This window comes from Eublepharis macularius, chromosome 1 (assembly GCF_028583425.1).
Source record: "Eublepharis macularius isolate TG4126 chromosome 1, MPM_Emac_v1.0, whole genome shotgun sequence".
Classification (NCBI taxonomy): Eukaryota; Metazoa; Chordata; class Lepidosauria; order Squamata; family Eublepharidae; genus Eublepharis; species Eublepharis macularius.
In genome coordinates this window covers 153994305-154006819 of record NC_072790.1, presented here as the reverse complement: position 1 = coordinate 154006819, position 12515 = coordinate 153994305, and the positions used below count along the sequence as shown (strand labels likewise).

The 12515-nt window shown below is 44.0% G+C and overlaps 1 protein-coding gene across 1 annotated transcript in view; it reads right to left on the bottom strand.

The window, feature by feature from the left end:
- The window catches only part of FMN2 (formin 2), a 354893-nt gene that overhangs the window by 277067 nt on the left and 65311 nt on the right, over nucleotides 1-12515 (bottom strand). The window contains exon 3 of the mRNA XM_054972122.1: nucleotides 8216-8363. Within this exon, the coding sequence (XP_054828097.1) occupies nucleotides 8216-8363 (148 nt within the window). The remainder of the gene's footprint in view (nucleotides 1-8215; nucleotides 8364-12515) is intronic.

Genomic DNA, 12515 nt, shown 5'->3' with positions numbered 1-12515 from the left:
AGATCATTAAGGTGCTATGCTTGTTTATTGCCTCTTGCAGTCAGAGGAAGATGTGAACAGACAGGTCCAGTTAACTGGTGAGCCAACAGATAGGGGCAAGACTCATCCTTGGTCTTATATAGCCCTTCTTCTTTCTTGGTCGTGGCAGTGACCGAAACAAGTTTCTGGAACAGTGCTGTCATCATTGCCACAAAACTTTTGATTACAGGGAAGACTATATTAGAAATAAAACCTGAATAGAGGTGCAGGAGGATTTTATCCTTCATCTTAGGTTTGGCTGAGGAGATGTCAATCTCCAGCACCTTGGCCATCCTAATCAGTTTTTCCGTGTATGCCCGGAAGTCATCAGTTGGTGAAACCTCTCCCATCTTACCCACTGCCTCATCAGGGGGAGGTTCTGATGGGGTAGGGCTATAATGTTCCTGGTAGGGATCCAGCTCCCTCTCAGACCCTGACAGCTGGAAAGCCATCGAGGAGCTGGAAAAATAATGATGTCTTCCAGGAGGTGTGCATAATGACTCCCGTGATAGAACATCGGTGTGGTACATTGATCCAAAATCGGTGGCATACCTGGGAGAGCTCACGAAGTACCACTCCCCTTGTCTATAATGATGACCACTTGCTGGGGATGGCCTAGACAGGTGCTTTCTCTGAGGGAGTTCACCCTCCTCTTCAGAAGACAAGGCATACTGAGACTTGGATCAAGCTGAGATGGTGCAGAGATGGTGTGGGAGGGCGCTCCATAAGTATTACCTCCTCCTCTAGCACATCTCTGCTCTTAGCCTGTTTGAACTTCTCTAACAAGTGCTTAGTCTTTTTGGACCGCTTTCTGGGGGGTTCATCACTTGATGTGTCCTTATCAGTCAGCTCCAATTGATCTCTGGTCCGGGCCGATGATGCTGTCGAGTCCCTCGACTTTGAGCAGTGCTTCTCCCCCATCGGATCTGAATGGACCGGAGACTTGGGATCCAAAGCTGGTGGACAGTCTTGGGTTGGTTCTGAGTAAGTTACCTTGGGTGAAGTGATGGCGTTTGGCTCCAAGGTGTCTTTGACCCCGATGGGCTGGGTCTTGGAACCGATGGGGGTCTCAATGCTGAGGAAGGTCCAGATCTGACAGCATGGCATCTGCAGCCAAGGCTGCCTTTTTTGCTGCAGCAGTGAGTACTTCCATAGCTTTATCCCACAAAGCCACTTTAAATGAGCTAGACCTCTCTGCACAGGCTTTTGGAGTGAAGCTTTGGCAGTGTTTGCAACTTTGTGTCTGGTGTCCCTCTCTAAGGCACATCAGGCAGAGAGAATGGCCATCTGTTTTGGTCATCTTCATGATACACTTGAAAAGAGCTTTATTCAACATATTCAATACTAAGCATGGCAACAAGAAATAAGAGAAACAATCACTTATCTCATGAGCAAAGAGCTAGAACCTCTCTACACGGCAGCAAAAGAGGAACTGAGGGTAGCGGGGCGCCCCACCTTCCAGGGGGCTGTTTCGGTGGGAAAACAGCCGCACAGGCACAGTGGAAGGTGGGAGTGCCCCCTGGTGGTACTTAGCTAGAACAATCTCCGGTATTGGCAGGCCTGCACACATGCAGTCCCATGTGGGAATGCACAGAAGACTGAAAATGAACTTAACTATTACAAGCACTACACCAAGCTTTTGTTTCTTGTAAAGCTACAGTAATTCACCATCATCACAATCACAATCATCACTGGGAAATTCTCAAAGGCAATCCTGTTCTTTTCATGAATTAGAGTTTGAATCTGGATCATCTAGTATCTCAGCTTCATTCATTGGCTTGAATGAAGGAACAGTTCCATTGCCAAAAGTAAATTGACAGGAACTGAACTAATAACAAGTTGAACTCCAGGACTATTTTGTGAAATTTTATCACCTCAGTCTCTCATTCAAAATTCAGCACTGTCAATGTCAAGAGGTATGTCTTCCCTGTCCCCAGAAACAGCTTTCTGATTGCTGTTGCCTAAGAAGTCAAGAAGGGGGTTGTTACCAGAACTGCTCTTTTTGATGGAGAATTAGCTTGCAGTCTGGGTTTTAGTTTAGTGCGGATCTTAAACAATATATACCAGGGTCCCTCTCCAGAACACTCGTGCAATAAAGAGGCAGACTAATAACAATAAAAGGTGTCTTTACTAAATAGTGTTGCATATGCCTAAGTCAGCACACACATACAAGGTACACACAAGAAACTAAGAAATAAAGGGTCGGAAAATAGAGATGGTTGCATGAGCAGGAGAGCCCACTTGAGAGCAACGGAACTGGGTATACTCACCTAGTCACAGCATGGAAGAAAGACATAGCAGAGAGACGGGATGGACTAATGCCTGCACTAGGTCCAAAGAGAGCGACAGCAAAGGTGTCAGGATAGGAATGGCACGCGCCTGGCTGGGGTCTGGAGAGGAATGGCATGTGCACCTCATGGCAGGGGAAGTCTGCTTAAATACCCCAAAATGTACCCTGAGGCTAGTGCCTTCCATGTGGTTCTCAAAAGGGGAACAAAGGCTTAATGGGTCTACAACTATCCCTGATGGGCCACTTTAGGGACTGAATGTATGAGTGTGACACCTTGGGAAGAGGGGACAAAGGAGGAGAGGGAGTGCCGGGTGGGTTGATTGGATCTTGTCAGGAAGCAGGAACTGTCTTGACGGGATCAGCCTGGAATGCGATGGCTGTATTGATATGTATCCATTAGGTGTTCTGGACAGTCGGCACTTAGCTTCCATCTCAGGGCGGCTTCCAGAGATATGCATATCAGGGTGAGGCTGGGCTCCGTGGATGTGACAGGAGCCTGGTCTGGAAATGGCTGCCGCAGAGCACACAGTCCATAGTGGTTCTTCTTTGCCTGGGAAACATGGCTTCTCCTTTGGCACAGCTTGGGCTTGCTAGCAGGCTGCCCAATGGCGGGGCCAGGCTCCGTGACCATCCTGCAAGGGGCCTTCTGCGGGAACTAGCCAGGGGGTGCCTGGTCAGGCTCGTGGAGGCTCCCTCCAGCTGGCACTGTGCTGCTAGCAGCATGGCTCTGGGCCCAGGTGAGATAGGTGCCCAAGGAGGCAGGAAACAGACATAGATTGTACAGTCCATTGCAGCAGTGAGAACAGGAAATAGGCATGGGCAATGCTGCCCCAAAACAGAGTCTTTGATGAATTCATAAAACAGCAACACAGGAAACTGACACAGTTCATGGCAGGCCCCATAACAGGAGGGGGGGGGGTCCTTGGCAACAGGGTAGGTGTAGCCACTGCAAGATGTCTGTGTTTTTGCTGAAATCAGTATTTAAGGAGATTATAACTGGTAATAACCATTATATTTTATATAGATGCTAAAACTGGAAGAGAATTTGCTATGTAGTATATTGGTGGAAAAGAACAGCAATGCACTTGTCACAAGATACATCAAAAAGATTCTGACCACATGATGACTCAAAAGACTTTCCAAGATTTGGGAAACAGATAGCCTTCACTTTTAGAAGCAATTCTGTTTTAGACTGCAGCTCACAACTTTACTGCACAACACTGTAAACAAAGGTTGTTAAGCTTTTAGTAAGCCTTTGCTACCAAAACATGGGATGTAAGGGTGTCTATCAAGACAGCATAGGATCAGGATCATTCTGTTCCATGCACTATTGTCGCCTGTAACCTGCCTTGTCCTTTTGCATCCTAAGATCTTCTGCCCTTCCAAGGCCAGAGTATTGGATGAATCTATTATTTTGATATCAAGGCAGCGTCTCTCAAATAAGGCATTTATTTCCCCTGGTACTTTCAAGGGACAGTAGCTTGTTTGCCTGAAAACTAAAAGGGCACAATAATCAAGATTCTTTTGTGAGGCCCATTAAAACTCCTCACTCCCTGGACATGAGAAATGACCCAACTTTATAGAACGATAATGGAACTCTCAGAATCTCCTTCACAATGTAGAGTTCTTTGGAAATTAAATCAAGAGTCTAGCAACAGCCATAACCCATCCCCTTGCCACTATCAACAGGTCTGAGTCATCACTACCATCCAAGTTAACTCAACTATTTACAATCTTCTTTCTCCATTATAACACCTAGATACCCCTTAGTAATACCCCATCACTAGCCATAAGGAAGACAATTAGTATTCAAACTAACTATAACTGGGCATCAGCTTAAAGTAATACAGTTGAATTATGAAAATGTTAATGGTTTTTATTGGACAGCCACAAATAAATTGTTCTGTGTTGCTGCCAATTAAATAGTTCAGCCTTCTTGTCTTTGATAACAGTATCCAGCAAACATGCCATAACCCAGGCTTGCCTAAGGTCTATCATGTTTGATTAGGGGGTCTATAAGATATGAGCGCAACTTGCGAAATTAGGATACAGCAGATTAGAATAATTTTCAATAGAGTTACTAAACTGATTTGTAGCATTAAGGTAAAAGATTAAGGATTTAGAACCTGCTGCAATGAGGAATGTAATTGTGGGTTTTTCTGCACACTCAAATTATTCCTGATTTTCTTAGCAGTTGATCCCCAAGCATCGGAATTGATTTGAGTACAGTTCTTCCACACGTCTGCCCTCCCTTTGCATTTTGACAGTAATAGAGTCAGTTTATTTTCTTCTGCATGCGCCTTAAATAATCAGGATTTTCAAATGAGGGTACTGTCATCATCAGTGATGTCACAGCACTCACATCTTTTTATTTTTTGTGCATGCTTACATAGATAGATCAATATAAGAGCTAAGTTTAAGAAGAAAGATTGAAAATAAAGACATGTGGAATTCTTTGCATGGGGGATCCTAAAAGGGGAGCAGCTCCACCAACCATAAATAACGCCCCCCCCCCCAGTCCAAACCAGGGAGCCAAGCTGGAATGACTCAGAGCCAGGAGGCAAAGATCGACATTGGCAAAGCAAACCCACCTCTATTTGGATGGAGCTCAGAGGAGCAGTTGTGATGTGCTTTTCAAACCATGCTGCTTTTTCTGGTGCAGAAGTATCCACATCCCCTCCCCTGGACCAACAGGGCGCTTGCAAATTTTTTAAAAAATTGTCAGTTTCATATTGATAGATTGGCCTAATGTTCTTTAAAAAGGTGCAGCAGGTTGTCTGAATTCTTAGCTTTCATTTTTTTACAAGTAAGTCTCTAGCCCTTCCCTTGCAGAGATATAAGGGGAAAGGCATATCTCTCCAAGAGAAAGTGCTAAAAAAATGAAACCTGGGAATTCAGAAAACCTGCTGCACCTTTTATTACAATGGTAGGTTGATTTATTGATATGAAATTGACTATTTAAAAAGATCAAAACAAAATCATGAAGTGGGGAAAAGGAAGGCAGGGGAGAAGTAGTTTAACAACGATGAAGTAAAATCTTCAAAAAGTGGGTGGAAATGGGTAAGACAAACAAAACCAGAAGAAACAGTATGGATGAGTTAAAAACACTCAAAATCAGTTTCTAGAAAAAGATTAGGGGGAAAGCGGTCTTAAAAGAACTGGAAAAAATAAAGAGGAAAACCCAAAAAACTTGAACATGAAAATTAAAGTAAAAAAAAAAATACATGTAGAACTCAGGGGATAAATCAAAGCAATATGGGGACAGAACCGACAAGGGGGGGGATGTGGAAAATCCCTATGTGGAAATTGTTTTGGTTATTACAAAGACTGAGTTTTGTTGAATTCTGGGACAAAACTGTTATAACTTAAGAAATCACTATCAAATGTAAAGCATTCAGAATGATTAAAGATCTAGAGTGCAACTCCTATGAAAAAATGTGCATGTTTAGCTAAGAAAACACAGACCGTGCCAACAGTCCTAAAAGACCTTCTAACAATCCTTGATTAACAAGTACTACAGAAGAACAGTTCTGGAACTAGTAGTTCCCATGGTGCAGCACCAGTGCTAACCATAATAACTAATAATCTGTTCCAAGAAGAATGTTAAGCTTGGAGAGAAAACCAAGATAAACAAAAGACTTGCTTCAGAAGTCACAAGAAGAGGCCACTTTCAATACAAAGAAATATTTTGGACAATTTTTCAAAAGTAATTCTCTCTTAGCTGTTGGGCTAAAAAGATGTTTTTTAGCTTTCCCTAAGATGCTTCTCTTCTTAAGTTGTGATTTATTAATTGGTTGGATTTGCTTGTTTGGTAAATGCCAGCTCCCCAGACTTAACTGGGGGGGGGCTCAGTTGCAGGCCCCAGGGGCTGGGTGAGAAGGCAGGATGGCATGGTGGCCGCCATATTGGAAGGCAGCATGGGCTCCCTGAGGTAGCAGGGCAGCCCTCGCCACCCAGATTCAAACTGCAGCCAGCCAATCAGAGCAAGCCGGCTGGGGCATGGAGAGGACTGCGGACCTGGGAGGCTCAGTTTCCTCTCAGGTTTGCTGCTGCCCCTTGTGAGACAGTCCCTGCCTCTCAGCACTTGGCTTAAGGCTGGCATCCCACCCAGCCCTCTCTTTCATCACAACTTTGGAGGGGAGCAGGTGATTGGGGCATTGGGCAGTGATCCATTTGGGGGAAAACAAGGCCTCTGAGCTCAGTTTCCCTATTATAGGGATCCCCTTAAGGGATCTGGGGAATGCGGCATGGCAGGGGCATGCCCAGCTTGGGGGCTGTCAGATCCGCCTCACTCCCAGGTGACAGGGGATAATCCACATAGGGGTGTACACTCACGTACCATCCCACTGACTGTCATCCCATGTTTTCCCCCCCCTCTCAGCCTAGGTCTAAGGGGGCATGGTGGTTCATCAGCTGGCAGGCGGGTCAGCTGATGCTCGTATCCATGCCCTATGTGGTGCCAATGCTCCTTGAGCTGTAAATCAATAAAGTTGTGGCCTCTTTTAACTCCATCATAGCTGTCTGTGTATTTTGTCGCCTTGCCCCCTAGCTCTCCTCCCCCCATTGACGCTGGCCTGCAATCAGGTGTTTTGTCTTTTGGCACAAAAGTGAAGAACATTTGAATATCCTTCCAGCACACTACTGAGCAAAATTTGAAGCCTCCTCCAGCCTAAAGAGTCTTCCTCCAATTTGTGTGACTCTTCCTCCAATGGAATACTAATCTCATCTGATGAAGAGAGCTGTGGTTCTCGAAAGCTTATGCTACAATAAAGTTGGTTAATCTTAAAGGGGCTACTGGACTCTTTACTATTTTGCAACTACAGACTAATACGGCTAACTCCTCTGGATCTATGTCCAATGGAATAAGCATCAGTGATTTATCTGATGCTGTTTATGGCTGAACTGATTTGTGTTATATGTACACACCTCAGATAGATGCCCGCGCTGTTGTCTCTGAAAACTGCAATGATCAATGTTGCTACCATACTCTCTGTATTAGTCTGGTGACTATCCATGTGCCTTTAATAAAATTGTGGTTAATTCAACCCTAACTGCTAGTGTTCACCTTATTATTTCCTTCCATTTACAATCTCCCTTTTCATTACCTTACTTTAAAAAAAACATTTCTTTGAACAAAGAACTCAGGAATTTCATGTTTAGAATTCACTATGCAAAGGAATGAAGTGAACAACATCTCCTCACACCAATAAATTAACTCTGTATTACACTTTATCACCAATACTTCACACCAACTCAAACAGCAGATTTCTTTTCATGTTTTCTCTAAGATTCTGATATGACATTGCTCAAATGTTGCATGAAGCTCCATGTTGGACTAGCAGTAAAAATCCCATCTGTTTGAAAAGTTTTGGGGAATTATGAAACTGGCTGTGACTATGAACGTTCGGATGGTATTTTAATGACTTAACTATGGTATTAGGGGTTTGGTTTTCAGGTTTTTTGTGGGCTTTTACATTACTTTATAAGCCAACTTTTTAAAAAGTCATCTTGAGTATTAAGAAAGATAGCCCAGAAATTATATAAGTATACATTTCTAATGAACGTATATCAAATTGGTAACTATTGAAGTTTAGTTCTTTAAAGATACACAGGTACATTGATTACAGATTTTGATTTCTGAGAGATCTAATGGAACACAGAAAAAGCAATGATAGCAGTAAAAAAAGAACTACCAAGTCACAAGGGTTAATACCACATGAAATACTAATGATGAACAACCTGTACTTTGTAAATGCAAAACAGTTCTCAACTTTTGAGTTATCTAAGGCTAGAGTTAGACTTAAGTATATTAAGCACAGCTTTATACACAGACGAATTTTCAAAAGCATTGGTAATAAACTAATTCCAATATAAGTAATATATTCCACTTGCATCTGAAGGCTTTACCTTTTTCTGTATGTTTCACTGTCTGCTCTTGATCTGGAGGTTTTGGTGGTGGCCACACTGATGGAATTCTCCTTGGAAATCGTCCTTCAATATAATCTGATGAATGAGTAGGTTGGTTGACTGCAGCCCAAGTATAAAGCTGATCTTGCTGTAGTTATTTATTAAACAAACATAAAATACAAACATATTTTTAAGAGCTAAAGATACTGATTCCAATGCATAGTTTACAATACTACTTCTAAATACTGTTATTATTATCATTATCATTATCATTATCATTATTATTTATTACATTTCTAACCCGCCCTTCTCGCAAGCAGGCTCAGGGTGAGGTACAACAGTTATAAAAATACAATACAACATAAAACAATGGTTCATATCATAAAATCAACAATTAAACAGATTTTAACTGTCCCAAGATGGGGTCAATTCCAGGTTCCTGCCCATCAACATACAGGGGGAGGGAAGCAGACAAATAATGTACTGCAACCCATACGTAGGTTAGCTAATGAGTGGGCACTACATAGCCCCATGCTGTACCGATACGTCAGGCAGCTGGCCAGTGGACACTGTATAACCCCACATTTAGTGGGAGACCAGTGGGAGGCTCAGTAAGGATCTCATGCTGGCCTCAACCATATGCCTGGCAGAACATCTCCATCTTACAGGCCCACCAAAATGATACAAGATCCTGACGGGCCCGGGTGTCCTCAGACAGAATGTTCCACCAGGTTGGGGCCAGGATCGAAAAGGCCCTGGCCCTGGTCAAGACCAACTGAGCCTCCCTGGGGCTTGGGACCACCAGCAGATGTTTTCTAGCTGATCGGAGCATTCTCCAGGGTACATATGGGGAGAGGTGGTCCCTCAGGTGAACTGTTATTTAAAAAACAGTTTACCTTAACTGATTCTGTATTACTGAATTGGCAACTTGGAAAATCCATCTTTATATTTTCCCATTGAACAACATGCACTTCATGGAGAGCTGGCACAAATATTTTGGGTACCAACCAAAATGTAAGGATTGGTTTGCTCAGGGGAATCTTAAAACACATTTGAAAAAAAGAGAGAGACCTAAAAAAAAAAAAGGCATTTTTGAGCAAAGTGTAAGCATGTGCAAGTTTGTAAAGAGCTATTTCGTGATACTTAAAAAAGATAAAGTGTGTTGCGAGTAGCCACACACCAAAGGAGTACTGCAGAAGGCAGCCTACATATAATAGGCTCCAATGGAAGCCAAGATCCTGTGTCACACCATCTGGGATACAAAGGCAGGATCACTTTTGATAACTTCATACCTGTTGAAGAGCCACATTCTCTTATTTATCAAGTGCCAACATATCATCACAAAGACATTCCAATGCATATCAAACAGGATAAATCTCGCAGTTCTTTGTAAGATATATTTACAGTTCGTAAGAAAGAAGCATGAAAGGAGGACAGCTGAAGGGAGAAAGTATTTAGCTTCCAAAATGTAATGGTATGTACTTTGACATTCTGCCTTAGTTTTCAAGACTGTTCACCATAACATAAAAAGTACAATGAAAATATGGAAAAAGTAGATTTTCTTAGCATTTTGCGAATGTGAGGTTCCTCCAGAGGCAGAACTGCCTCCTCACCTTCTGCTGTGGTGGTCCTCCAGTCCCAGTGGCCACCACTTCTCTGTGCAGCCACCTCTGGACCAACTTCCTGACTGCATCTTTACCCCCGAGGGCTCTTCTAGGCTTCAGATATGGACAAAGGGGGAGGGCCTGGGCAACTTTACCCTATAATGCTGCTTTCCGCTCACCTGCAGGCTGCTTTTGGGGGGCAGAGTCAGTCCTCCTGTCTCCTCCCTGGCATGGGTTCAGAGTCCTCTTATATCCCTCCCCTCATTAGGGAATGCCCTGCCCCACCTCCCCATGTTCCTACCCTAAGGGAGCAACACCTGGGCCAGGGACTGCAGTATGACCCCACACTAGTCTCATTCCTGCCTCCCTACAACAGCTCTTGTTTGCCCCAGCCCTGCCCCACCATTCAAACCGCCATTCCTCACCTGCCCCTCAGAAATAGGGACAAGCTGAGGGTCCTGGCTTCTGCCTTGCTTGCCTCCGGGCTGAAGGCAGTAGTGGGTAGACTCCTTCCACACCTGTTGATAATGTCATAGTCATGTGCTCCCAGCCTGACAGCATCTTCATAACCTGAGGGGCTTGGTCACTTGTTGCGGCCTCTGTTGGCTGGATGCTGCCATCCCTGCAGCGCTCCTCTGTCAGGCATTGCGAAAGGTGGATGTTGGAGGCAGTTGGGTGGCAGTTGTGCAGTGGACTTCAGGTGGAGTGGAAATGCAATCTTGCAGGACCCTGCTTTGTCTGAGTTGTGCTGTGGTACCAGCTCGAGACAGCTATAAATCTTCCTATATCATTTCTGTATAAGTGACAAGTATGTCAGCTTACAAAACACTCATAGCATAGTGATGTCTGTGCATAGACATACATTAAAAGGAATAAGCAAAGCATATCCCAATTTATCAAGCAAGGGCTCTATTCTGAATGAGGCACGAGAACCCTGTTGGTATCTAGCTGGACTGTTTCTCCCTGTGCAGTCCTATCAATGGCAAAAGGAGTTGGTAGCAGCTACTTAGGGTGATCACCACAGATGTTGGCTGCAACTTTGGTCTACCTACCCTCCCTATAAAATAATGCAAGATGAGTTGGCCACCTCTAGGGGTTGATCAGGAATTTTATGGGTTCCCTTCAAGTTGGCACAGAAAAAGGTCTTCTTTTGCATTCTCCACATTGTTTGAGGGATCAGGGTCTTCATTTAATTAGGTCTCATCAATGGGATAGTTGAGCTATGACAGGAATGGCAAGAATAGTACAGTTTGCTACAATATAGACAGGGCTAACTGGCAGCAGTCTGAGGTATCCAAAGAATGAAGGGCCATTTCCAAACCAGTCCATCATGGGCTTGAGTGACAAGATAGATTTGGGAGGGGATGGCTTTGCTGTCAGGTTGCCAGGTTGCCCCAGCAACTAGAGGGAGTGAGGGGGGCCTGGTACTTTCTAGGATTCAATCTTCGCTCATGCGCACTCCTGGCCAGGGCATGATGATGTCACTTCCGGAAGTGCTCCCATGTTTTGAACAGGCCAATTCTTTAAGAATCATCCTGTTTGGGACCAAAATTGATCCTGCACAAAGCTCAAGAGCACTCCTGCAGTCAGCATGGTGGCATCACTTCCAGAAGTGACATCACTGCATGCTGGCCAGGAGCAGATTCGCCACCTGTTTGCTTGGATTGACTGCCAGTGGCAGGTGATTGCCAGGTGGCTTGCCACCTCCTGCCAATTGGGAGGCAGAGCAGCAAACTGTCAGGAATTTGCCCACCATCAGCAGGCAGCCGGCAAGCCTACTTTCTTGTAAAGTAGAATCAACAAGGCTCTTAGCTGTTTAAGTGGCATGTGGAGAGAGGGAGATGAGACTTAGCACTTCATCACTGCCGACTACATCCAGAGCTGCCATTTCTTCCAGGGGAGTTTATCTCTGTAGTCTGGAGATCAGCTGTAATTCCTAGAGGTGGGCAACACTATCAGCCATTCATAAAACCTAGTTTAACCTATGCATTTGGCATCCCATTTCTCCATTTCACATGGTGATACCAACTGTTTCATATGATGGTGGTCAGATGAGTAATACACAAGTCATTCAAATGGTATGACTTTTATTCATTTATTTATTCAGAATATTTCTATGCTGCCTCTTCAGAGTTCTGCTCAAGGTGGTTTACAATTAAAAACCACAAAATAAAACACAAGCCACTAAACATCACCAGCATCACCATTTATTTATTTAATTCACTTTATATTCCACCCTCCGCACATCAGCAGGCTCAGGGCGGAACCCCTAATTAAACACCTAGGTAAAAATATGTCTTTTCACCTAGAGCCTAAACAAAAGTAAAATAGGCACCAAGAGAGCCTCAAAGAGGAGGCTATTCCAAAAGTGAGGTGCCACCACAGAAAATGCCCTATCTCTAGTAGCCATCTGCCTCACCTCTGAAGGCAGGGACACAGAGAGCAGGAATGAATAAGCAGAAGTTAACTAATGGGCTGGACAGAATGGGAGAAGATGGTCCTTAAGGCCCCAAGGTACCTTAATAGTAAGAACTAGCACTTTGAATTGTGACTGAAAACAGATGGGTAGTCATTAGTACAGATCTTTCAGCGCAGGGGTGATACAGTCCCTATAACCAACCTGACAGTACCCTGGCAACCACAGTTTGGATCAACTGAATTTTCCAAAGGCAGCCTTACATAAAGTGCATTCCAGT